Here is a 27,642-nt window from a genome sequence, read left to right on the forward strand (position 1 = left end):
GCATTATGTGTGATAAACATTAATTTTTTTTAATTGTAATTTTGCAAAAAAAAAAGAAGTTTTTTGTTTCTTTTTTTCCTTCTGCTTGTTTCTGATCTGTGTGAAGGAATGTAGCTACCAGTTTAGCTGTGATAGCTGTCTTGGTTACCTAATGCTAATCTTTATAAGAAACTTCTAAATAATTTAAGTCTTGTTTTGGGTTAAATGAGCTCCTTAGAGGTGAGGGCTATGGTAGCCCTATAAATAAAAGAAATGAGTATATAATGCCACAGGCTTCGGTGGAAGTCTGTTTACAGCCGTAACTAACCTTCCCCTTACGGTGTCCAGTTTGGGCTTAAGTCACAGCCAGAGAATCAGTAGATTGCTCCTGAGGTGGGTGGGAGGGGCCGTTAAGGCCAAGCTGGTCCAAAGTAATCCCTGTCAGCAAGCTTCAAGTGATTGCTTTGGTTGTTTTATTAAAAATTTAATGATTTGTTTGTCTTTGTTGTAAGTACTAAGGAACCAATGCCCCCAGAGCTATGGTTAGAACAAAAAACACAGAACAGCATGGTAAAAATGGGCTTTGCTATCAAGAAAGGCGCAAGTAGCTGTGTGCCCACTAGAAGCAATCTTTAGAGGAGGAAAGAGAGGGAAGGAGAGAGAAAAATGCGTATGAAGAGGAAGTGGTAAGGGACTTCTACATTTCAGTGTGACCTGCCCTGTCAGGTGATTGTGGTAGGGGAGGGTGATGTGAAAAAAAAAGTAAGTAAAATGTCCTTATAAAGACAAAATCTATTTCTTTTCTGGATGATGATTTGTCACCCAACTCACTTCCTGCCTTTAGACCACATACAGTAGGTTGACAGACAGAGTAGTTCTCCAGATCAGAAAGGAAGGGTCTGTAATTCAACGCCAGCTCTACTGTCTACAACTTTTTTTTTTACACAAGGTAATTTTTCATTCTTCAAGTCATTCGTTCATGTCTGTGATGCTGGTGCCAATGAATTCACTCTTCTTCTAAGGGTGGTTTGTTTGCTTAGCTGGGTGGGTGGGCCGATGTGGTGGTAAGATGATAAAGATGGCACCTGTGATTGCTAGGGACAGCGTCCTGGGCAAGCAATACAGCAGTTTAACTGCACAGGAAATTTGTGGTAAACGTGTAACGGCCCAGGATGGCTGTCAGTGCTGGTGCAAATGGTTTTGGAGGAGGGTAGGTGGGTGGGGGTACCACTTGAATTGTCTAGAGCAAGACTGAAATGAATTTTTTTTTTGGAAAAATCTTGTTTTCTTTCTGTCTTGTATCTCCATGTATTTCCATTACTCGGAGAGACTATCGACTGGGCTTTATTGATGCTAAAATGTTTTAAAGATAAATGCATATTGATTGCTTAGATTGTGGTATATATTGGACTAACAGGATGGTTTAATTTTAACTTCTAAAAGTTCTGACTTTTTCTAAGAAATTAACTTTTTCACATGGGAATATCTTGAATCGTGTTACTGACTGTGATTGTGGTTATTTGAGGCATTTGGTTTAAACTAGAATTATTAATGGATACATTTGATACCTATGTATGGCCAGAAGTGTCTTCTTTTTCCCCTTTAATCTCCTTTAGAAGTAAGAGCAGTGTGTGTTCCTTAATTTCTCTGCTTTCTCTGTGAGTTTTAAGCCATTCTGTACCACATATACATGAAAAGTCAGACTAAATTAGGGGAAGAAGCTCTGAGCTACAAAGGATACTTCTTTGAGGGTGCCAATGAATAAGAACAGAATCCATGGATTTCAGAGTTGATTTTCATTAAGCCAGTCAGCTTGTTGGGAAGACCAGGGAGGTGAATTTAAATAGAATTAGCTATAAAGTAAAGACATGGAATCTAGTACAAAAAGAGTTTCCGGAGAAATTCTGAGAACATTCTAGAATGTGATTATCAGACTGTGTTTTGCAAGTCTCCAAGAAATGTTTGAATATTATTAGCAAAGGTAGGAGAAAGTCTGGAAAGTATTGGCTGTAATAAAGCCCAGAAATGACAACTTCAGGAAAACATAACGTGCTTTGTCATATTTCATAGGAAAAATGTTAATGAGCATGAAGTACAGTAGTATGTAAAGGAGTAATTAGGGTCATTAATGTCAATAACTTGTCGAATCATACAAATGTGAAGCTAGAAGGAGACCTTAGAACTTACTGATCCCCACTTCTCATCTCTATTAATGTATCAAAAGTTAATCTGCCTGACCAACTAAATATCTACATTCTTAAACGGAATCACGTTTGTACTCCCGTCCCATTCAGCTCTACTGACCCTTCTGGACTGCTTTCTATACTCTCTCTGGCCTTCTGCCCACTTGGAGGTTTCTAGCCATTGGCCTTCTTCCACAAAACCTCTTCAACTGTCATCCTCAGTCTAAGGGACAAGATTCCCCTGTTATCTGCCCTTAATCAGCGGCTCAGACGCTCCCTCTTCCTAATCCCCCTGTAGTCTTTGTCTAGCTCGTCTGACTTTTGGCGTGTTCTTCCATTCAGTCAGTCAAGAAGAATTTTCTAAAAGTTCACAATGGGCCAGCTGCTATGCTAAATGCTAGCAATACAAAGAAAGTAAATAAAAAAACAAAAAACAATCACTTGGCCTGGAGGAGCTAGAATTCTAATGGGGGAGACAATATAAAATAACTACATCTGAGATATATAAATATACAAAGTGTAAACGGGAGGAAATCTCAAAGGGAAGGCACTAGAAGGGAGTGGGTATTTGTGTGTGTGTGTGTGTGTGTGTGTGTGTGTGTGTGTGTGTGAGTGTGTTTATGGGGACAGGGGAGCTAGGAAGGGCCTCCTACAGGAGGTGGATTTGAACTTAGTCTTGAAAGAAGCTGAGGGGCCAAGATGAGAAAGGAGAACATTCTAGGCATGAGGATGGTCAGTAAAAAGGTACCAGTTTAGGAGGTAGTGTGTTCTGTGTGAGGAACAGAAGGAAGCTGAGTGCCAGTCAATCAAAGAAAGGGGTGAAGTGTAAGAAGACTTCAAAGGTAGAAAGGGACCAGGTTGTAAAGAGTTTTAAATACCAAACAAAAGATTTTATGTTTGATCCTGGAGGTAATAGCCAGCTACTAGAGTTCTTTGGGTTGGAGGAGTGACTAGATCAGACCTGAACTTTAAGAAAACCACTTTGGCAAACTGAGTGGGGGGTGGGAGTAGAGTTAGGAGAGACTTGAGGCTGAGAAACTAACCAGAAGTTTATTGCAATAGCCTGGGTGTGAGGCAATAAGGGTCTGCAACCAGGGTGTTGTCTCTGTGAGGGGAGAAAAGGAGACACATACAAGAGATATTTCGAAGGTAGAAATGACAAGATTAGGCAATAGATTGGATATTTAGAGTGAATGTGAATGAGAAGTGAAGGATGGTATCGGGGTTTGGCCCTTGTGTGACTGAGAGATTGGTGTTTCCTTCAGTAATACGGAAGTTCAGAAGAAGGAAGAGTTTTGGGAGAAAGATAATGATTTCTGTTTTGGACAAGATAGGTTTGAGATACCTGTGAAGACATCTAGTTCAAGATGTCTAAAAGGCGGTTGGTCGTGGGAAACTGGAATTCAGCAGAGAGGTTAGGACTGGGTTTATATATCTCAGAATGTGCTAAGATGATAACTTGACAGTTGGTGTCTTATTTCAAATTAGATAACGTGTAAAGCCTTTGTTGACTTGGATCACCCAATGATGTGAAAATATCAGCCTTAACAAGATTTCTTAAAGAGAGAGACTCAAGAAAGTCTCAAGATACAAAGCGACTAAGATTTGTGCAAGACAGCAAGGAAAGCAACTGATACCAAAACGGTGAAAGCCTGAAAGAAGCACCCATAGAGGGTCTTACTAATCTCTCCATGAACTGCTCACTGTCGGGTTACCTTCACTAGGTGAGGTTCAGCCCAACTTACAAGGCCCATCTGTTGCCACCATGGCTTCTCCTGATCCCATCAGCCTTGATCAGCCCATTTTCCCTGAACGTATCCTGTAGGCCACAGGTTCATCACCTTTTTGTGTGTTGTGGATCACTTTGGCAATCTGGGGAAGCCAATGAAAGCCCTTCTCAAAGTCATGTTTTAAGATAATTGAAAGGAATGCTAAATGTTATTTTGAGGTTAGTGGAAATAAAGATGAATTGTTTTTCCCATCCAAAACCCTTTCAGTTTTACAGATGATTTTGAGGCCCACACACTTCTCTAGGGCCCCACGGTTAGTGTCAGAAGGAAGACTACCTGGGTCTTTCTACTCCTGTTAAGTGCTCATTCAACTATGCCTTTTCAGTGCAATGTTCTTACTTTACCAATGCACAGGGAAAAAAAGGCAGAGGGAGGGAAGAAAGTTAAATGCAAGGAAGAAACAAAATTATATGGGGTAAAATAAAGTTTTGGTTTTGAAAGGGACAGACCTTGTATGTTCAGGGACCTGAATTAGGATTTATTCTATTTCAGCTTCAATGGGTGTTATTGTGATTCTTCTGGGTTTCCTTGAGGGCATGGACCATAACACATTTATGATTTTTTTTTGTGGTACAACGCCATGAGTAAGTAGGATCTTAGTAGTCCACATCAGTTTTCAGCATGACTGAGAAATTTAGAAGCCCCTTTAGGAGCGTCCTAAGAATGTTGTTCTTGATCAAGAGTTTAATTCCAATTCCCCTTCTTTAAAATATGTGCTGTGGTTTCAACCATCATCAATAATCTTGACAGTGATTTTTTGTCAAATTGCTTTCAAAATAAGGCCCATACCTCAAAGTGATTTTGTGTGAGTAGGACAATTAGGCAAGTTTTAACAGTAAAGTTAGATTCAACTATACTTGTTCATTCACTTGAACAGAATGAGAAAAAAGGAAAGGTGATACCTTTTGGACCATACCTATTCTCCTGTTAGTTTAAAAAGTCTTGTTCTGGGGCACTTAGGTGGCGCAGTGAGAAGAGCACTGGCCCTGGAGTCAGGAGGACCTGAGTTCAAGTTCGGCCTCAGACACTTGACATATTTACTAGCTGTGTGACCTTGGGCAAGTCACTTAACTCCAATTGCCCTGCCTTCCCACCTGCAAAAAAAAAAAAAGTCTTGTTCCAGACTAGGGGGACTTGAAGGTTTTGGCAGCAGGGAGTGGCTTGAGAAATTAAATCTGAGATTAATGGAGAAACCTTTTTGGTCTTATAATGACATAAGATGATAGATCCCACACAATGATGAAATTGAGACTCTTTACATATACACATGAATGTACATGTATATATGTGTGTGTGTGCATATATATATATATGTATGCATGTATATACACATATATTGAGGTACTTTATACCACATTTATAAAATGTATCACCATTGAGGCATTTTTTTCTCTCTGGTGGAGGTACTCATTGAATAATTTAATATTCGTTGAGCATCTACAATGGTTTCTGTGGAGCTGGAGTCCACAGAAATTAAAATAACAGCAGGAGGACTTTGCATATGGACTCTTTTTATTTTCACTTTTTTCAAAGTACTTTCACATCTGTTCTTTCATTTTTTCTTAAAATATACTGTGAACATGACTTTGATAACTTGAAATGAAAACAGCTACAGGTAATATTTGCATTTATGGTTTTTTTCTTTTTAATCTTCTGGTTTTTTTTTAATTTATGATGAAAACCTATCTCACATTTTTGGTCCGAGCCTTTCCATCCTACTAATAGCCACTTTGCAATAACTCATTGACCTGTGCTTGCTAGACTGAAGCAAGGCTTCTTATCCATCCCTGGTTTACTGTTGCCAAAGCAGAGGACAGATGAACATATTTAATTAACTCTTAAGTAATCCAATAATAATAATTTTGGACTTTTTTCTCTCTGAGCTGGAATATTCACAGCAAAAACCTTAGGCTGATGCTCCCTTATCACTTAGCATGCTTCCATTGATTCTTGGTTGGGCAAACCAATTGATAGCCATTTTTCTTGTCTATTTCAATAAATTCTGGATTCTAATATCTCTCATAAGTCTAAATCAAAAACAGATAATTGGGAGCCACAAAGCTCTTTAGCTAAATAATATCAGTAGATGTGAACAGTTCCATGTATTTTAATTTTTTTTCCCTCTGGACTATATTTCTCAAGTCAAACATATGATGGTGTTCAATTCTTTTCAGCTCATGGGAAAAGATAAAATCAATCCAGTAGCATTCCTCTTCCTTCTCTACCCTGCCCCCTTACCATTCTTGTGGGGTGGAGGAACCCTGGATTTTTGAAGGCTAAGTCAACAGGATGTAAGTTCTGGCAGACCCTACCAAACTGGAAAGGCTTTGTGTATAGGCCTGGTGACATCTTTCCTTGAATAATGGGATTGCCAAGTTTATCAAGGCAGTTTGTAGAAGAAGAGCGGCCATTGGGTGATTCATTTTCTTGATGTCAGCCACTCCTGACATTGAGTGTTAAGGTAGGAATGGGTTTCACTGAGGTTAAACCAGCAATGCTTAGTAGGACTTCCCATACCCATGAAGTCTTAGATATATTGAAATGAGAAGTAAAAATGTTGTGAATTATAATTGAAAACTGTGGGAACTCCTCACTTAGTGATCTCAGAAAGCCTCCTCTGTCCCAACTCTGACTTCTTAGTCCCCCTGCTTCATAGGTGGGATTTCTCTGCTCCCTTCCTTAGCTCTCTTCTGATACAGCTTCCTTTCAAACACTTTGCTGTCTCCATTATTTTTGGTAGGTCAATAGTAGGGATTATGTTCCTCTTCTCAGCAATTCTGTAATTGCTCCAGCATAGAAGATAATATAGGAGGCAGATGAGAAGCAGGTGTGTATTCTTCGCCCCTCAGCCACAGAATCTTTCTCGAGATTGCTTTTTCATCTTCCTTTGTGTCTGTTTCCTGGATTCAGGGGTCCTGGGGTAGGGAGAAAGCCCTTGGGTTAATTTTCTGCCATTGTGTTATTCCTTTTAACTTTAATTAGCAATTGGGCGTGCTGGCATCTGTAGAGTCTATTAACCTAGTGGCTGTTGTACTTCCTTAGAGTGATATCCAATATAAAGTTGGACAAAATGTATTATGGTAAGAGTAAGAACATGAGACAAATATATTTAGCACATGCCCGTAGTTAAAAAGAATTTTCTAGTTTTATGTTGGTTAATTAAACTATTACACTCTTACGTGACTTTTGCCTTGTAGGTACCTTGTCATTTGTGTCATGATGATGAAGTTGAAAAGGGGGCTGGATTTGGAATCAAAGGACCTGAGTTTGACTCCCAGCCTGACTATTTATTCCCTCTGTTACTCTGGGCAAATTATCATTTCTCTGGGCTTCAGTGAAATGAGGTGGTTGGACTAGATGAGCCTCAAGGTCCCAGTTTGTCCAGTCCCATGACCATGTTGATATTTTGCTGTCTGTGGAAGATTATGTAACACGTCAGTCAGTCATAGTTCATTCTCTACCCCTGGTCTAGCTTGCGTGGTATAAATTCATCACTTTTATAGCAACAGCAATTTAACGTGAAGGCCCTCTGATGAGTCCTCAGCATCAGCTTCACCTAAAAAAGAATTTGCACTCTTATTACAGCATTTTAAGGTTTATGAAGCAGTTTTCCTCACAACAGTCCTGTGAAATAGTAGTAGGACTATTATTATCCTTGTTATACAAATGAGGAAATTGAGTCTCAAAAAAGTGAAGTGTGTTGAGTTTAGCAGTATTTGCCTATATCCTCAGCCTCCCCAATTTTGGGGCACTAGTTGCTGGTACTCTTCTATACCCCCAACAATTGCAGAGGCTGAGGCTGGGGTTTTTTTGGACTCAGGAGTTCTGAACTTCAGTAGCCTATGCCAATTGGGTGTCTGTGCTAAGTCTGATATTAACCTGGTGAGTCCCTGGGCATGGTGGGGAATGAGGGGTTGTCTGAGAAGAGCCAACCAGGTCAGAAACAGATCAGGTCTGAGCTTTTGTGCTCATCAATAGTGGCATTAGACCCATGAGTAGCACCTGCATTTCTAGCCTAAGTGATGTAGGGAGAGCCAGTCTTTAAAAAAAGGTGACTTCTTCAGCATTGTAGGTCTAAGTTGGATCCAAATTTCTTTTCCTTCAAAGTCCACTCAAAACACCATTCTCCCTCTCTGTACAAAATTGAGCACATTTGCCCTCTTACTTTATTCATTTCTCTGGTTGGGGCAAGTCCTTTATTAATCAAATTTCAAGATGCTCTCCTTAGGCAAAAAAGTCAGCACAGCCATAGTGCTGATATGTGCTCTTGAGTTGAGCACAAATTAAGCATTATTGTTTTCCCAAGAAACATTAGTATAATTACTTTTGGTCTCCAGGCTGACAGTGATTAGATGGGTATAAATGGTAGAAAAGACAGAAATCAAGAAATGTCAAATGAGAGCACCGATTCATGTAATTTTAACTCCATACTTACAAGTGTATAATCATGTGCAAATTTTATTCAGGTATAATATTTATTCTTTATCATCATCATCTCTAGAACTCCAAGGCCCTTTCCAGTTGTAAACCTGTGATCCTGTGATCAGTTATTTGTTAAGTATTCAGTGTTGATTGGCAAATCTAAAATTGATGTTAACATACTAGGCCATATATAGAGCTCATCCTCAGTGGGCTTTCTCTTTGAAAGAGATACTTTAGTGACTCACATTTAGAATGATTTTAGTTGTGGGAATCGCATTTGTGAGATCTGGGCACAGAGGAGCTATGAGAAAAACAAGCAATTTTATACTTATGGCCATTAATGTACTTTTTTATTTTTATTTTACAACACAGTTCCACAAGTTTTTTAGTTCCAAATTTTCTCCCCCTCCCACTCCTCTCTGCCCCTCCATGACAGCATGTAATCTGATATAGGTTCTACACATACCTTCACATTAAACTTATTTACACAATAGTCAAGTTGTAAAGAAGAATTATAACCAATGGAATGAATTGTGAGAAAGAAGAAATGAAACCAGAAAAGAAGGAAAAAGAAGAAAAAAAGAGAGCAAATAGTTTGCCTCAATCTGCATTCAGACTCCATAATTCTTTCTCAGGATGTGCATAGCTTTTTCCATCATGAGTCCTTCGGAGCTGTCTTTGAGCTTTGTATTGCTGAGAAGAGTCATTAATGTACTTTTAATTATCATCTCCATTATTGGTTAAGTTAGTGTAGGTATCTTGAAAATTTCAAAGGATGTGTTTTAAGTGCGAATGGAAGAACCAATGAAGTTAGGATTATTACTGCCAATCTTTTGCATTATTTTGCTGAAGATTTGAGCAGTACTGCTATGAAGTCACACTGACTAGTTAAAAAGAGGATGGTTCTTTAAAGAACTTCAGTTGTTTTTTCTCCCGGAAGGAAGGGCTGAAATGTTAAATTGAGGAACTAGCAAAGCCACAGTTTTGTGGTGGTAGCATTGATTCTTCTTTTTTAGTCCAGCACAAGCTACAGGGTTTCTCTCGCTATTTTCTTCCTGTTCTTGTCTGGCCGGGCTAAAGAGAAAAAGAAAAACGTTTCTGTGTGGACAACATAAAGATACTAAATTCGGTAGACAAATGAATTATGCATGTGATCTGCAATCTCACTGAGAACTTGCCTTTCCCTGTCTTCTATTTGCATGCCGGAGAGAAGAGTGGAAAATTACAATGCTTTGTACTCAAGGTGCCTATCACTTGATCCCCTAATCAAGTCATCTCTGATAGGATTTTCCTGTGATCTATTTCCAAGTGCCTTAAATGAGAAGGGCCACAATCATACTTGCATAAAATTTACATATGATTCACCTACTTGTCATTCCTCAGACAGATTTGGGGTTCAAATGACATCATTGCTATCCTTAAGCCTTCCTGTCTTTTCTACCATTTATACCTCTCTGTTGGTCCACATTGCTGACACCAGAACTTGGTAGAAAAAAAAAGTCTCTTGGTACTGAGAAAGATGAGCATAGGATGATTTTCCTATTGAAGGAAGCTATGTTACCTACATAGGACAAGCAAAATGAATTTAAGTAGAGTGCAGATGGGAAACAAGTTTGCATTGTTAAACAACTCTCCTTTCTTTAAAAAAAAAATGCATGTTGAAGTTTCACTGCTGATGACAGCACTTACTAAATATTTTGGAAATGCCCTCTTTAAATTTCCCCATCTCTCAATGGACTGTCACTCTTCTTTTCTTTGTCATTAGAGTGTCTCCAGACTTCTGTTATTCCTCTCCTGTTATCACCTCTTCCCCAAAGACTATCAAAACCTCTGGGAAATGATGTGGCAGCCTTTTTTTCCCTTCCTTATCGATCCAGAATCACTTGCTTTGGTACATATTTAATATAACTATTAGTGAAGCTTTTTATTTTGTCAGAGTTTCTTTCATTTCCTAGTGCATTATCTTGACTCCAAGATTTGCTCCTCCTTCCTACTTCACTGTTTCTGTGAGTGACCTTGCTTTTTACCATGTTGGACACTTCAAAATCTTGAGGCTCTTCCTTCTCCTACAGCTGTCATGTGCAATCAGTCACAAAGTCTTCTACATTCTGTCCCCACCTCTCTGTTCTCACTTATGCTTTAAAACAAGCAAACAACAAACAAAGAACCATACCCCGCCAGGGTAGCATGTCCTTGCTACTCCACCTGATATACTGTTACAACTTTTTAGCGTTTCTTCCCATCTCCACTCAATCCTTGCTCCTATCTCTCCTCATAGCCACTAGGCTCACCATTGTACCAGTTCACATGGTCATATCACCCCTTTGATTAAAATCCTCTAGTGGGTTTTGAGCTGAGGGAGGAAGGGTTTACTGTGTACTTCATGTGCAATTATATATTATAGCTCATATTCCCTTACTAGACTATAAGCTTGATGAGGTCCAGGGTGATACCTTCTCTAAACTTCAGCATTGTTCTCAACTCCTAGCACACACTCCACTTACAAAAAGGACTAAATAAACCTTTGTTTAATTGATTGTTCTTTTATAATGTTTGGCTTTGTGGCTGTAATTTATTTTATGTTACAAATTCCAAAAGGTAAAATCCAGGCCTGTTGAGTTTGCTTTGAAAAGCATAGTAGCCCCATGGACTAAATGCTTTTTAACAGCATCTGAACAGTCTTTTCAACCTAGGATCCTCATCAGCGTTTATTCCGGTGTGTTCTTTAATTTTTACTGGTCTGACTTTCCAAGAGATTCCCAGACTACTTTAGGGACATACTAGTCTGTATAGCAGTTCTGAAAAAATTGCCTGGGAATTTCTTGGTGCAGAATCTTTTAAGAGAAAGTTATGCAAGCATTAAGTTACTTGAAACTTTGTCACTTAATTCAGTAATACACCCAATTGACAGTAAATATCAGCCAACCAAGCTATGACTCCCTGAGTCATGTCTCCAAGAGGTCTCTAACAGCTCTGAAAGAGGGAATGTGATACAGGGGCTAAAAGTCAAAAGTGAAATGCATCATATTGGCACAAATTCTACAGCTTCAAAGTGTAGCCTCTCATTTTGATTCTTGAGGTATGAGTGTGTTAAAACATCAGTTGATAATGAGGTCAAATAATGAGCAAATTAAATTTAAAATTTCAGTGACTGTTTACATGTAAAAAGATTGTTCATTTTTGGGTGTTTTTCAAATTCAAACTTCAGATGTGACAAATATACAGGAAATTACCAGGTAGGAGAGAACTGTAGTAACTCCCGAAAGGACCAGCAGAACTAGTATCCCTTCTTTCTGAGTACCAAGAGTAATAGCTAATGAGAGCTAGCACTTACATATTGTTGTAAAATTTGCAAAGCAATTTGGATATATTATCTCAGTTGAACCTCACTCTATGAAGCAGTCCCATTTTATAAATCTAGCATCTTGGATTTTTCATTTACTTATCTTTTGAGGTTGCTGGACAAGATTGATGACCTCACTACCAGTTTAGTGTTCTTTCCCTCAGAATTTCTACACACTTACAGAGTCTGGCTCCATTTCCTCAGCTGTTGCAAGGTACTTTCCACATTTGGGGCTTAGGGTACATTAGGCCAGGTTCCCATAACCATTCCACAGAAAATAGGTCAAAAAATAGGGAAGTGGTTGGGTCCTAATTGCTGCTGCTACCTTTTAGAGTTCTCTTAGAAATTAGACCTCTAGCAACTCTAAAAAAGGGCTATAAAACAAGGAGCTAAGATGAGGGAAAAGCAAAGCTAAAACTAGGGTGTAACTACTATTATTTATGGGGGAACCATAAAATGCGAGTTTCCCCTGAGCACCTAGGCTTGGCCGTCAGGCAGTTCCTATTTGAGTCAAGGCATCATTTCATGAGTCACAATGATAGTAGTTCCCCTAGAGTTTGACCATATTGTCAGCATAGTTTTTCTTTTCTTTTTTTCTAAATAGTATTTTTTTTCAATTACATGTAAAGATAGTTTCCAACATTCATTATTGTAAGATTTTGAGTTCCACATTTTTCTCCTTTCCTCCTCCCCAAGAGGGCAAGCAATCTGATATAGGTTGTTTATATATATATATATATATATATATATATATATATATATATATACACACACACACACACAGAATAATTTCTTAAGTAAGGCTGTGAACATTATTATTCATATGAGGCTTGCAGGTACACAAAATAGCATTTATCTTGGCCTACTAGATTGTGAAATAGGATGGTTAGGTTCTTTCATAGATTTAGCTACTGTTCATACAGCCTCCAAAATGCATAGAAATACATGAAAGGAACTAGATCCCAAGGATATGTGATGAGGAATATTTTAAGGATATTGAAATGGTGTATGGGGAGAAAGGAAAGAAAACCCCCTTATGGTTTCCCTTTGCAAAAGAATTTGCATTTATACTACTCTGGTATTGGGGCGTTATTTATTCACTCACAAGATGGAAATAATTGTACCAGTTTTTCTTTAAAAAGCTCCTTTGTACCTAACCTTATGCCAAAGGTGTTTTCATTTCTCCTTAAATGTTAAATGGCTTCCACATTCTTCACTTTTTAACTTCAGTGCAAGAGAGAGAAGGTTTTACTTATCTTCCTGGATTTGCCTCAAACTCATTTTGGGATGTTGAGGAAAACATTTCATTTCTCAGTGACTTAATTTATCATCTCTAAAGTGGGGATTCATAATACAGCTTTCTCCCCACTTTATGGAATTAAATTCACCTCAAAGAGGAATGACACATCTGTATAAATGCAAACAAAAATAGAAAGCAGGTGATTCCAGTGAAAATTTATCAGTGGAGAGGAGTAGTAGGAAACATTTACAGTAGTTGTATTGGTGACCTAAATATACAGAGTCACATCACAAAGCAGTTAGAGGAGCACAGAAGAATTTCAGATTAATGAATAGGTAAAGACTTCATGACAAAGCAAACAATAGAGGACACACAAGATAAAATGGACAATTTTGATTGTGCAATTAAAAAGATTTTCCACAGGCAAATCTAATGCAGTAAAATTAGGAGGAAGACAAGTAGGGAAAAATCTTTGTAAAAAATTCTCTATAAAGGTTTCATTTTCAAGATGTATAATTAACTGAGTCAAATTTATAAGATAAATTCCTCAAAAGATAAATGGTGAAAGGACAGAAGAAATCTGAATTATCAGCAATCATATAAAAATGTTTTTAATCATTAATAATTAGAGAAATGTAAATTAAAGTAACTTTAGGGTTCCACTTTACACTTATCGGACTGGCAAAGATGACAAAAGAAGAAAATGACATCGGTAGAAGGACAGTGGGAAAACAGGTTACATAAGCAAGTGCATTGTTGATGGCATTGTGAATTTGTCCAGCTGTTCTGAAAAGCAATTTGCCACTATGCCCATGATATCAACAAATTGTACATACCCTTTGATCCAGCTATATCACTGTTAGGCCTGTACCCTAAAGAAATCAAATTGGAGAGGGATCTATATGTACAGAAATATAATAACTCTTTATATGGCTGCCCCAAATACGAAACCAAGAGGCTCTTCTATTGGGGAATGGCTAAGCAAATTGGGGTACATAAATATAATGGAATATTGCTGTGCCAGAACAAATGATGACATGGACAATTTTAGAGGATACTGGGAAGATCTTTTTGAACTGATACAAAGTGAAATGAGCAAAACCAGGAAAGGAATTTATAAAACAATAGCAGCATTATAGAGAAAAACAACTTTGAAAGACTTTAGAATGCTTATCTCCACAATGATAAATGAGTCCAACTAAATGAAGCTGAAACATGCCATCCCCTTCCTGACAGAGAGATGATGAACCTAAAATACAGAAAAAAGACATAAATTTTTGCCTGTGGCTAATATGGGAATTTGTTTTGCTGGACTATGTAGATATATGTTAATGATTTTTTAGTGGGAGAGACAGATTAATTAAAAAAATGAGTTATTTGGAAAATAAAAATTATAAACTTAAAAAATAAAGAAAAAATGGAAATAAGCATCTCTAAAACTATTCTTTCTGATGCAAAATCCAATAGGGATGGATGTCATTTTTCTATTTCTATATAGAATCAGAGAGTTTGAGTTAGAATGGACCTCACATCCCTAACCAAATTATAAATCTATATGGTAACATAAATTTAGAGCTACTGGGGACCTTAAGGGCCATTGAGTCCAACCCTCTCATTTTACAGATGAGCAAACTGAGGCCCAGAGAGGTTGTGACCGGCTCAGCATCACACAGCTAGTAAACATCCTGAGATTGGATTTGAACCCGTCTTCATGATCCCAAGTCCTATCTATAACATCTCTGACAAGGGGTTATCCAACCTCTGTTTGAAGATCTTCAATGAATGGAAACTTGTTTCCTGTTCCATTTGTGGCTAATTCTTAATTATTAGGAAGTTTTTCCTTATATTGACCCAAAGTCCATTGTAACTCTTCCCTAGTTTTGCAGGGCCAAGTAAAACAAATCTATGTCCTCTTGAATCTGATAACTTCAGACATTCGAAGACTTTTATCACGTGTAACTTCAACCTCTTCCTCTCCTCTCTGATCCTCAGCCTTCTCTTTTCAAAGTTAGTCGTCCCCAGTTCTTTCATCCAGTCTTCCCATATTTTCAGCCACCTCACTATGCTGGTTATCCTCTTCTAGACATTTCTCTAGCTTGTCAATGTCCCTTCTAAAATATATTGCCTAGAACTGGACTCAGTACTACAGATGTATTCAGACCATGGCAGGCCCATCGCCTCTCTCCCTTTGAACCAGAGATTCTTAACCTAGGTCATATATATATACACACACACATATATATGTATATATATATATACATGTATATGTACACACATACATATATATACACATACGCACATATATATATATATACGTGTGTGTGTGTGTGTGTGTGTGTGTGTAAAATTAGATTTCAGGGCATCCATGAATTTGAACGAGAAAAATATTACACCTTCATTTTTACTAACCTCTAACTGAAATTTAGCACTTTCTTTAATTATGAATTAAAACAAAATGCTTCAAGGTTTCCATAGGCTGCACCAATATGATATTGCCAAAAGGATCTGACACAAAAAAGGCCAAGAACCCCTACTTTGTGTATTAGAGTTTTATTAATGAAGCTTAAGATTAAAGTACTTTTTTGATGATGTTGACAACGATGATGATGAAGATTACTACCAATAACAATAAGTTAACATTTATATAGCACTTTACAATTTGCAAGGCACTTTGCAAATTTTCACACTTTACAAATATCTCATTCTCACAATGATCCTAGGCAGTAGGTGCTATTATTATCCCCATTTTACAGACAAGTAAAACTAGGCAAAAAGGGGTTATGATAGTTGCCCAGGATCACAGAGATATTAAGTGTCTGAGGTCAAATTTGAATTCAAGTCTTCTTGACTCCTAATCCAACTCTTTATCCACTATGTCACCTAGTGCCTAGACTGCTTCATCACACTGCTGGCTCATACTGAGTTTGTGGTCCACTAGAACCTCTGGGCCTTATTTTGCATTAGCTGTTTTCTAGCTATGTGTTTCCCCACCCTGTTAGGATAAAGAAGGCGTCAATAAAGATGAAAAGATAAAAATTATACGGAGCTTCTCGTCTGACTTGTACTTTAAGAAAATCACTTTGGCAACTAGGGGGCAATTTTGATGTGAAATTAAACAATAAAATTTTGAATATATGAAAGAGGGGAGAGACTTGAAGCAGGGGTACCACTTAGGAGGCCCTTGTGCTAGTAATGTGTAGAGATGATGAGGGCCTGAACTAAGGTAAAGCTTTTTAAGTAATTGGGGAAGATGTGGACATAGAGGTGACAAGATTTGGGAATGGACTGGACATCCTGGGGTGAGAGAAAGTGAGGGGTCTAGGATGATTGGAAGGTTGCAGACCTGGCTGCCTTCTCAGCTTATAATCTGAACTCAAGGACTGAAACTTTTCATCTCTCCTTATGATTTTCTCCATCATGCCAGCGGAGGGCTCTGGAGCTATGGAGGGTGAAGGCTCAACAGAGGCATCAATCAAGGCCCAGAAAGGAAGAGCTGCTCTTGAGCTCCTCCTGTTCTTGATGACTTCTCTTCATGGTCTGCTGGTTCTGGCCCTCAGAGCCTGAGCATTAGCTTGGCATTCCTCAGGCAGGTGCTGACAGATGCAATTTGCAGCAAGTTTTCCTGTGCCAAGAAGAAAAATCTCTCAGTGGAGAGAATGCTGGATTTGGAGGTGCATGTCTTGGGTTTGAATTCTGGCCCCACCTCTCATTATATGTATGATTTTAGGCAGCTCACTATGTTTCTCTGACCTTCAGATTCCTTATCTGTAAAATGGGAGGAGCAGACTAAATGAACTTTAAGCTCCCTTGCAACTCTAAATCTGTGCCTCTAATAATCAGAATCCCTCTTTCATACACTTTCTCACACAGCATTTGGATCAATGATAGTGGACAATGCAGCACAGTGCCTAGCACATAGTAGGTTCTTAATAAATGCTTTTCAACTTGATGAGGGGCATGGAGGAGGACAGTCCTCAGGGAGATGTCGCTAGAGCTTGAGATCGAGCTTGAAAGTGTTGTACCTAAGAATAGGCAGCGTGGGCTGTGTAGGAGCTGCTCGAGTTGTGCAAAAGCAGGTATCAGTCTCCCCTCCGCGTGGAGTGGTTTCCTGGAGGCAGCCCCCGTAAAAGCCTGCCGTGTGGTCTAGCTCATCCTGTATGCTCTGCAGAGTCACACTATTTTTAGTCTCGCTCGCCCTCCACTACCCCTCCCCGTTTCCACAGTTGGGCTTAGCTCCCCCACTACAACCCTTTTGGTTGACATCACCGTTCTGAGCGCTGAAGGGGACAGATCTTGAAATAACATCTAAAAGGCATCAGAGTGGCTTCTTCTTCTGACCTCAATTAGATCATAGGGCTGCCAAAGGTGAGGGTAAGCAGCCCTGGGGTTTGATTGCAGTACATGTCTCACCTGAGGGCATTTGCACCATCCTTCTTAGACCAAATCACCAAAGCAATCATTCCTCGTAAACTGGTCTTCCTGTTACAGGTGTTTTTCCCTTCTTCTGTGGGGGCAGGAGTGGGGTGAAAATGAAAAATCTTTTATATATTGGCAAAAGGATGAATTGCATAGAGGGAGCTTGAAGTGTTGGCTAGGCTGGCATTTAACCCCTCTGCAGTCTAGCTGCCTTTCCAACCTCATTTATTCCTCTTCCTCTACGCTCACTTGCTTAGCTGTTCCCCTGTGTCAGCTATCCTGCCCTCATATGCCTCTGTACAGACCATCTTCCATACTTGACACGGACTGACTCCTCATTTCTATCTGTTGAAAACCTTTCTCTACGTTCAAGTCCCAGCTCAGCTCAGTCAATAAACATTTATTAAGCGCCTACTAAGTGCCAGGTATTGTGCTCAGTGAATGAGAGACAGAAAAAAAAAGAAAGATTGTTCTTGCCTTCAAGGAGTTTGCAATCTAATGAGTGAGGACAAGACACAAAAGGAAACTGAGAATCAGAGGATGGCTACCCTGAGAGCTCTCCTTAAATGGAGGTTCTGTGAGAAGCTCTCCTCTCAGCCCTCCAATTAGAGGAGCTTCAGAAGCAGAGAGTACTGATGACCTGTGAGTTCCAAGGCTGACGTGATATTACCAGATGAAGAGGTCCCTGTGTAGGGCATGGAGATGAATTGCCACCTCCTCCATGAAAGCCTTCTCTGATCTTTCCTCTTCATACTTCCTTATAGTACTTTATTTGGGTCACTCCCTTATCCTTATTATACTCTGACTTGTATTATATCCATTTATGTACAAGTCGTAGCTGTTTCTTGGCAATCCTGTTGGCCCTCCTCCCTGTCCACAGCATGCCTGGGGTCAGGAAGACCTGAGTTCAAATCCAGCCTCAGACATGTAATAATTTTGAATAACAGCACCTACCTCCCAGGGTTGTTGTGAGGATCAATTGAGATAATATTTGCAAAGGGCTTAAGCTTAGTGCTTGGCACATAGTAGGCACCATATAAATGTTAGCTGTCAGCTTTGGCACCCTTTCCCCATAGTGCCTTATGTTTGTCAAAGAATTGAACTTTATAAAATAGAGAAGTGTTAAGGTTTAACTTCAATTTAACAAGAGCTAAGAGAATTTTAAGTCTGCTCCAAGATTTCAGTGAGCTTTTCAAAGTTGTTATTGGTAGAAACCAGACACCATAGGGCCCTATTACTCATAATTCAGGAAGGATGAACATAGAAAATATATATATATATATATGCCCCCAGATATGAATCCTAGTTTCTACATGGCTACTTGATTTATCTTTGCATGCTTCAATGATTGCATCTCCTCTCCTCCACCCCAATCCACCCGTATCACATGGTTAAATACTTGTGGTGCACATTCTGCCTGTGTGCAACCCTAGAATATGGAGGAACTATGAGGTAATAATTTTATAATCAAATTTTCATTCCTTTTTTTAGAAAACAGTTTAGTTTTAATGTCTATTAATAATTGCCTTTAAAAGTACTTGATGACAAGTCTAGAATGGTCAAGTCAACAGGCATTTATGGAGCACTTACTGTGTGCCATGCACTGTGCTAAGTTCTAGGAATACAAGTATGAAAAAGAGAGTCCTGTCCCTCAAGGAACTTATAATTTAATGGGGGAAGAAAACATATAAAAGGAAACTGATGGGTGGGAAAAAAGGAGGAAAGGTACTGATTAACTAACACATCATAGACAAAGCCAGAAGAGGAAATGATAAACGGCAGGCCCGAGTGGTTTCCTTAAAATTGAGGTTCTAGGAGGCATCAGTCAATCAGGGGAAGGGGTTTCAGGGGCAACGTACTTGCACTGTAAGAGGTCCAGGGTGAAGTAACCTTCCAGGTGAAGGGGTTTCTTTGACATTCAAGAGAAAGTGCAGAGACTCAGGCGTGCTCCACTCTTGGAGATGACAAAGGTGGGTTGGGCTAGGCAGTTTTTTAATAGAAAAAAACAAAGAAATAGCAAATGAAGAGGGGCTAAACAAACTGAATTTATTTAACCAAGAAAGAGTGGGAAACAGTGAAAATATTCAGGTATATGATGGATTTTTGTTTGAATTACAGAGAACAGATTCTATTGTTCCACTCAGAAAAGCACAAGAGAAGGTAAGTTTTAGTTGTATTGGAAAGAATTTAGGTTACACGCTAGGGATGTGATACACTGGGATATATTACCAAGGGAGGATGTAACATTTCCTTATTTAGAAAATTTTAATAAAATGGTAGAGAGCTCTCTTTCTGGGACAGTTTGAGTGCCTGGAAGCAGGGAGTGGACTAGATTGGTATTTCCCAAACAAGTGTGTGGTAACAGAAAAGGCTATCAGATCCCACACTCTGCTGGTGATTTTTTTTTCCATTCTAAATGGAACAGAGGTGTGCTGGCCCACTTACTATCGCTCTTGTTTCCTGTATACATGCCTTATCCCAGGCAGCCCAGTCAATCTGGGACACATTAGGACCCACACTGGGTGAGCCCCAAGTCTATACTGATCCCTTTGGGGAAGGAGTGCTCAGCCAGGATTGGATGGGGCATGTTCACCCATCACCTCTGATATTCAGTGTCATTCCAGTCTCACTGGGTTCATCTTCAAGGTGGGTATTTATTTTTTTAATTAACTTTATTGACAGATTTTGTTTTTGTATCACCTACATTCTCCAATGTATCCTTCCCCTCATCCACTCTTGAGAGTTATCCCTTAGAACAGAGAATAAAAAGGAGAAAAAAAAACCAAAAAGTTTAACAAAACTAATTAAGATATCAAAACAGTATGAGAATTCACGTAAATCATCGTTCTGTAGTGCTTTAAAGTTTGTGAGCACTTTATGTAAGGAGTTTTGTATCTAAAGATCATTCTAGTAAAGTGTGTAGAAATTTATCACTGAATATAATGTTGAACATTGAATGATTTTGAGGGGGTCATAATAATTCATGAACCCATCTACTATGGGATAGAGGACTTGGAATCTGTTTTAGTGGAAAAAGTACTCACACCACTGAACTCACTATGTTTCTTTCCCAAACCCTCCCCTCTTCCAAACTCGCCTGTTGCTATCTCCCGTTCACCCAGGATCAAAATCAAAGTGTTATCCTCAACTCTTCCCTCTTTTTTATCCCCAAAATGCAATCAATTGCCAAAGCTTGTTGATTTTACCTTTGCAACATCTCTTGTATATGTTCCCTTCTCTCCTTTGACATTGTCACCATACTGGTGCAAGCACCTTACGCCTGGACTACTTCAGTAACCAGCTGATTGGTCTCCCTGCCTCAAGTCTCTCCCCACTCCAGTCCATCCTCCACTCAGCTGTCAAATTGATCTTTCTAAAACCATCTGACCATGTTACCCCTCCACTCAATACACTTCAATGGCTCCCCAGAACCATCAGTATCAAATATAAAATCTTTTTAAAATTCAAAGCCTTTCATGGCCCTCCCCATGGACACCATCAACTTATGCAGTCTTCTTACACTTTACACTTTACTTCTTACACTTTACTACCATCCACATACTCTATGATCCATTGACAATGGCCTCCATACTCTTTTTTCCACAAGACATCTCTCCATGGGCTGTCCCCTATGCCTGGAATTCTCTACCTCCATCTCCTGACTTCCTTGTCTCCCTGCAAGTCCCAGCTAAAATCTCACCTTTCCTGGTTCTCCTTAATGTTAGCACCTTCCCTCTGTGATTATCTACCATTTACTTGTATAAATCTTTGTACACAGTTGTTTACATACTCTCTCCCATTAGACTGTGAACTCCTTGAGAGCAGGAACTGTTTTTTTTTTAATTATTTTGTCTTTCTTTGTATCCTCAACTTTTAGCATAGTGCCTGGCACATAGTAGGTACTTAATAAATACTCATTAACTTAACTTGACCACTAAAATCATGTCTTTTGTAATGGTGAATTTTCTTGTAGTCACTCTCTTTAGTTACTCTAGATACATTAATGTTGTTATATATTACATGTTTTTTAAATGAAGTTGAGTAATTTCCTCCTGAATTCCCGCTGAATTTGTGTAAGAAGTTGAAATTTGTGCAGAGTACTCCTTTGGCCTCTGAGCCACATTGTGAGAGAAATATACCATCTGATAATAGACCAACTAATGACTTTTATAATTATCTCATGACATTTCTCTTCCTCTTTTCCATAACTGTTAAGAACTCCTTAAAACAATTAACAATTTCAGACTTTAGGGAACTAAAAACATCAGGTATCTTTCTTGTATGCCCTATTTCTTAAAACTTATATTCTCCTATTGATCCCAAATTTGTTGATCTTTAGCCTCAAAACCTATTAATTTAGGCTAATGAGTTATAGAATTATAGACTCCTAGAGCTATGAAATATATGTATAAACTTTACTACTCTTTGCTATTTTTGTGTTACTAATATTTCTAAATACTCTTTTTAAAATTGTAGAATCTTAAAAAGTTGGTATGTATACCCTGTGGCTAAATGTCTTAGAATGTTACAGCTTAATAAAATGAAATCTGCACATAAATATAGTCAAACCTGACTTACGTAAGTGATTCAAGCTTTTTGCCCTTAGAATTTATCCTGTGGGCAGCATTTCAGAAGTTTGGTTCCAAACTTCCCTACTAATTTGCTACAGATCTTAAAAATGGCTCCTGGCCAGAACATGACTAGAAGTTTCTTAAAAGTGGAGAGACAGTGCAGGAGCAACAGACCACGGCTGAAGATACTACATTGATTCAAAGGGGACCTGTCTCATCAGCTCCTCCTTCGGTGCTCCAAATGACTTGAACCCTCTTTGCTATTCTTTTGAATTTCTTCCCATATTTTGTTACTAACCTGCAGTGCTAGCAGCACATACACTGATAACCTCATGGGCTAACCTTTTTGGTCTTAATGACATTGGCATTTCCTGTACCTTTAAATGAGGGTGAATTTCATAGAACCCACTTTTCCAGGTAAACACAATGATGATGCTATGTATAGTGCCTAATGTTTGCTGCTAGCTCTACTGATGCATTTCTCTGAGATGACCTCAGCTAAAGATATTCAATCTAATTACTTCCACTTCCTGCTTCTCTGCTTCTGGAAAACTATGTCATTGGCACATTCAGTTTATTTAGATGAGAGATGCCTTTCTCTTTTATGAAGCGTAATGGCTCATTTAATGGTAAACTCAATTCTTACCCTGCTTCCCTCAGCAGTAGGTCCATTTATAAACCCTGGTCTAGCATTTCCTTCAGACCTGGAACGTAGGCAAGCCTCCTTGGCCTCAGTTTCCTTGTCTGTAAAATGAAGTAGAGTGCGATGGTTTTGAACTAAATGATCTCTGTGGTCCCTGCCAATTATGACATTCTATGATTCATTTCTCATCCTGCTGGTTAGAAGCTGCTCTCCCAAGATAATGTGTTTTTGTTTGGATCCCATCAAGGTGGAATAATATTCTTAACCTCAGCTTGCATGAAATTACTTACTCTTCCCTTAAACTGATTTCTCCTCATTTCCCCTTTCTTTTCTTTATGTCCCTGAAATTGATGGGTTTCTTATGTTCATATTCCTTCTTGTTACATGATTTGATCTTGTTGAGTTAACTCTTGAAGAAAGTGAGTCATTCTAAGGTTTGGAGGTGAGAAGAGACTGCCTTCCAGACATAACCCATGTAAAGTGGTAGAAATGGAAAATGCTATGTGGAGTTCAGGGAACAGCTAATAAGCTTGTTTGACTAGACTATCAAATGTCAAGGGGAGAAATATGAAATGAGTCTGAAAAGGTAAGCAGAGTCCAGATTGTAGAGGGCTTTAAGTGCCAGCTTGAGGAGTTTGTAGAACCCCTAAAGATTTTTAAATAGGGGAGTGACATGAGGCCTGTCTTTTTAGGAGGATGGTTTTTGCATGGATGAAAAATGGACTGGAGAAGGAAGAGACTGGGAATTAGGGAGACCAATTAGCTGGCTATTGTACTAGCCCGGTGATGATAAAGTAGTGGTTATTCCAATGGACAAAAGGGAATGGATACCAGAGATATTATGGAGTTAGAATCAATAATACTTGGCAACTCCTTGGCTATTATGCATGAGGGAGAGATAAGAGTTAAGGGCAACTGAGATTTTAAACCTAGATGACTAGAAGGATGACATGACCCTTAATAAAAATTGGAAAATTTGGAGAAGTAATGCTCGAAGGCCTCCCAGGATGGTGGATTTAAGGAGGTAACCCACCTGAATGAACTCTTACAACATTCCCCTCTAAATAACTTTAACACCTCAAGTCAAACTTTGGAGCAGCAGAGCACACAAAAGGTCAGGGTGAGACATTTTTCCAGCCTAAGAAAACTGAGGAAGTCTGCAGAAAAGGTCTGTGACCCTGAGGAGGCCTGTCTGGAGCACCCACACACAAGGCAACAACAGCAGCCACAGCAGCAGTAGCAGCTTCAGGAGCTCGCAGCCCGCAGATGGTATGAGGGCCAGATACCTGCTCGGAAAGAGATCACAGGGGACTCTCTCCTGGTACTGGGTACAGCTGGTGCTGATTGGTAACTATTGCCCATATGCAGTTCTGGGCCACAGTTTCAGGGCAGAGAGGAGTGCTAGTGGTCAGTCACAAGGGACCAGGGACCCTAGTCACACTTCCAGGGCCAAGAGGAGAACTAGTTTTTACAATGGCAGGGGAACAAGGGACCTGGTTACAATTCCAAGGACAAGAGGAGTGCTAGTGTTTGCGGCTACAGGGGCCCTTCCTGGGTAAAGACCAGAGTGCAAACCAGGAGAGCAGTGACTGTACCTCACCTACCATCTTGGAAGCACCAAAAACTTGCAGACCTCCAGAACTAGCTCTAAAAACAGCAGAATGAAAAAGCCTGAAGCTTGGGACAGTGCCTCCCTATCCCCAGGTGAGCAGAACCCAACTTTAATATAAAGTTGAAAGTCAAGAAATAGCCTGGAAAATGAGCAAACAACAAATAAAAGAACTTGACTATAACCCACTGTTACAGTGGCATGGAAGACCAAGACATAAACTCAGAAGAAGATAACAATGTGAAAATAGCTACAAACAAAGACTTAAAGAAAAATGCTAATTGGACACAAGCCTAACAAGAATTCACTTTCCACATATTGTCTTGTATTAAATGTATTTACATGCCTTATATCCTTTATTATAATACATTTTTGGACAGGAACTGCATTTGTTCTTTTTATCTCTTTGTGCCTTGCAGAAGTTGCTTAATATGTATTTGTTAAATTAATGTCTGTCATATAGAACAGAGGTTTCAAAACTTTTGAAGTTACAGAATCATTATATTTAAAAGGAAAATATATAGAGATTACTTATTAGGTGATCAAATCTGAGTGATATACTTGGGATATATCAAAACAAATAGGTTATTATGGATAAGTATGCATCATGAACTCACAGTTTTAACTTAATTGACTTTGGAAAACAGAACAGTGTGTCTAAATATAATACATGCACATATATATTACATGGTAATGAAGCAAAATCTATAATAGTTTATAGACAACGATCCCATATTAAGCATCTAAAATAATTATTTAAAAATAAGCAAACCTAAGTCTGGATATGGAAATTCTGAGGTTATAACAACATTTCTTTATTTTCTTTTTATGTTGTATCATATCTGGGTAATAGTAAAACAAAATGATAAAATTGCTGCCTATATGTGGCAACACTTTCACTGTTCCCTTTCTGGTATTGTCATTGATAACATTTAGCATCAGTTGTGATGCTGCAGGGTGAAAATGAGAGTATAATTTGTAGATAGAATAAGAGAATTAAAAGATGCCAGAAATAATATCCTTGCCTTTTAACCATTCTGTTCCTCCTCCCTTCAGTTAAGCTTAATAGTATATAGGTTGGGCAAGGGAGGTGTCAAGTGTAATTAAACTCTTATTCCAGCCATGTGATGGGGGTTTCCATTGTTGAGCCAATTGCCTTTGAAAATCTGAAAGCTTTCAGTGTGAAGGTAAAGGTGGAACATGATGCTATATAAGTTATCAGATATATCCTTTGATACATATGTGGTATATTTTTATATTTTGCAATGTCATATGTAGTATGTATATATGTGTATATGTATATACATACATATACATATATTACATCTATGGTTTTTTGCTTATTTTTGTAGATTGATTATTCAAAACAGTAAAAATGGCCAGAAGTTCAGTATCTGATGAAGAAATGGCAGAACTCAGAGAAGCTTTCTCCAAAGTTGGTGAGTACATTGGTATGAAAGATATTTTGAGGTCTAATATTTGCTTAATAATTCTCTTTACTCAATTACCTTAGCACAGCTTCATCAAAATGATGAAATATGGGCACAGTAGAAGAATTCAGAAAAAAATCAGTGGGACTGGTTAGAAGTGGCTGAAGGTGCCAGTTCCCAAGAAGAGATTACATTTAAAGTCCATCTTCCTCTGCCTCACCTCACATCCTTCCTCTTCCCTCTATCCATTTCCAACCTGGGAAATCTCCCAACTCTTGGTTCTTTCAGCCCTTACTTAGTTTTGTTGTTGTTATTTCTCCTGACTTTGTATTACTGACATCCATTCCCTTTTCCCATTTCTCTCTTCTTCCTAATAACAATCATTTTGTATCCCATTTCACTTTTTAATCACTTTGGTTGATTTTCTTCTTAGTTCTAGATCCCTTCTGCCAGAATCCCCACCTCTGACTCTTAGAGTTTCAGCTTCCTCACCCTGGAGCTAGGACCTGTTGTTCCCTCGTCTCCCAGAAGGGTCTAGCACAGTACCTTCTGAGTGATAGTATGATATACTCTTTGAGTGATAGCTGCAGTGTTTTGTGGAGCTTCCGGCCTTTTTATGGGGGCAGCCTCAGATCCTGGGCTCATTGTCTCCATTACCTTCCCATGCATCCTATCTGACACACCCAGTATACTTGGTTTAATGGCCATTGCACGTTGGGAAGGCAGCATGATGTGAGACAGCACGGTAAAGTGGAAAGAGCTCCAAATTTGGTATCAGAATGCCCAGGATTGATTGCCAGTTTTCCCACTTTTTATCTGTGGAATTTGGGGCATGTCAATGGGGGATGTAATAACTGCCTAACCACCTTTCATAGGTTCATTGTGAGGCTCAGTGAGGTAACTTATGTAAAGTGCTTGGTAATGATAATGGGCTACCACTACAACCACCAATATGTTTGTTATTTATTATTTACAGATACAGATGGCAATGGGTACATCAGCTGCAATGAACTGAATGACTTGTTCAAGGCAGCTTGCTTGCCCTTACCTGGGTACAGAATAAGGGAAATCACCGAGAACCTGATGGCTACTGGAGATCTAAACCATGATGGCCGGATCAGCTTTGATGAGTTTATCTCAGTGAGTATGAAAATAAAAGATGTGGAATGACATTTTCAGAATAGAGCTTTTAATGCTCTGATATCTCAAGGGTCTACTAGTTCATTAGTGCAGGACTTCCTTGATCAAGGATTCCTCTACACCTTAGTAGTCAGTCTTCATAGCCTGTTATGGTAAAAGAAGTTCAGAAGTGTGATACCTGATCTGGTGATGAGCCTTTCTGCACTTGGCTAGAGTGATCTTTGAATGATGGAATCCTTCACTAGGCTCACAGTTGAACCTTTCCAGTTTGATAGAACCTACAAAGTCCTGCTCCACTTGGCAGTGCCTTCAAGAACCCAGGGTCACTTTGTACCACCATGAGCCATCAGAACAGGGCTTTAGTGGAGGGTTTTTAGCATGTGGCTAGAACAAATGTGGTTCTCATGCTGTGGCAATGTTCTCCTCTTTTTCCAAAGTTTCCTGGTTAAGCCTTGAACTTCTCTAAAGGCCTACTGTTTTCACAGGTGTTTCATGGGTTAAAAAGCACAGAAGTTGCCAAGACCTTCAGAAAAGCCATTAATAAGAAAGAAGGAATTTGTGCTATTGGTGGTACCTCAGAACAGTCCAGTGTTGGGACGCAGCATTCCTATTCAGGTAAATTCATAATGCCTACAAACAGAAGAGAAAGATTACATATACCCATTTTACCTCAAAATCCCCCATGAATTAGCCTATTTTGGGAATGATTAGAAAGAAGCACAGAGAATTTGAGTGATTTACCCATAACCACATAACACTCAAGAAGGCTAGAAGCAGAGCCCCTAAGGTTCATCCTATAAGCATTAGACCATATTCCTTCTGTGCCAGAAGCAATATTTATTTCCTCCCACTAAATGCTCTTATTGAATATCTCTG

General features: G+C 39.0%; 1 protein-coding gene across 2 annotated transcripts in view; it reads left to right on the forward strand.

Moving 5' to 3' along the window:
* The first annotated feature begins 808 nt into the window (after positions 1-808).
* LCP1 (lymphocyte cytosolic protein 1) overlaps positions 809-27,642 on the forward strand; it is a 61,482-nt gene continuing 34,648 nt past the window's right edge. The window contains exons 1-4 of one of the 2 annotated variants that reach the window (XM_036744918.1): positions 809-928; positions 25,549-25,635; positions 26,603-26,766; positions 27,252-27,381. In XM_036744918.1, the coding sequence (XP_036600813.1) occupies positions 25,572-25,635; positions 26,603-26,766; positions 27,252-27,381 (358 nt within the window). In that variant the 5' untranslated portion in view covers positions 809-928; positions 25,549-25,571. Of the gene's footprint in view, positions 929-19,514; positions 19,534-25,548; positions 25,636-26,602; positions 26,767-27,251; positions 27,382-27,642 lie in introns of those variants that run through there. The other variant, XM_036744919.1, reaches the window with a different exon arrangement.

Source organism: Trichosurus vulpecula, chromosome 2 (assembly GCF_011100635.1).
Source record: "Trichosurus vulpecula isolate mTriVul1 chromosome 2, mTriVul1.pri, whole genome shotgun sequence".
Classification (NCBI taxonomy): Eukaryota; Metazoa; Chordata; class Mammalia; order Diprotodontia; family Phalangeridae; genus Trichosurus; species Trichosurus vulpecula.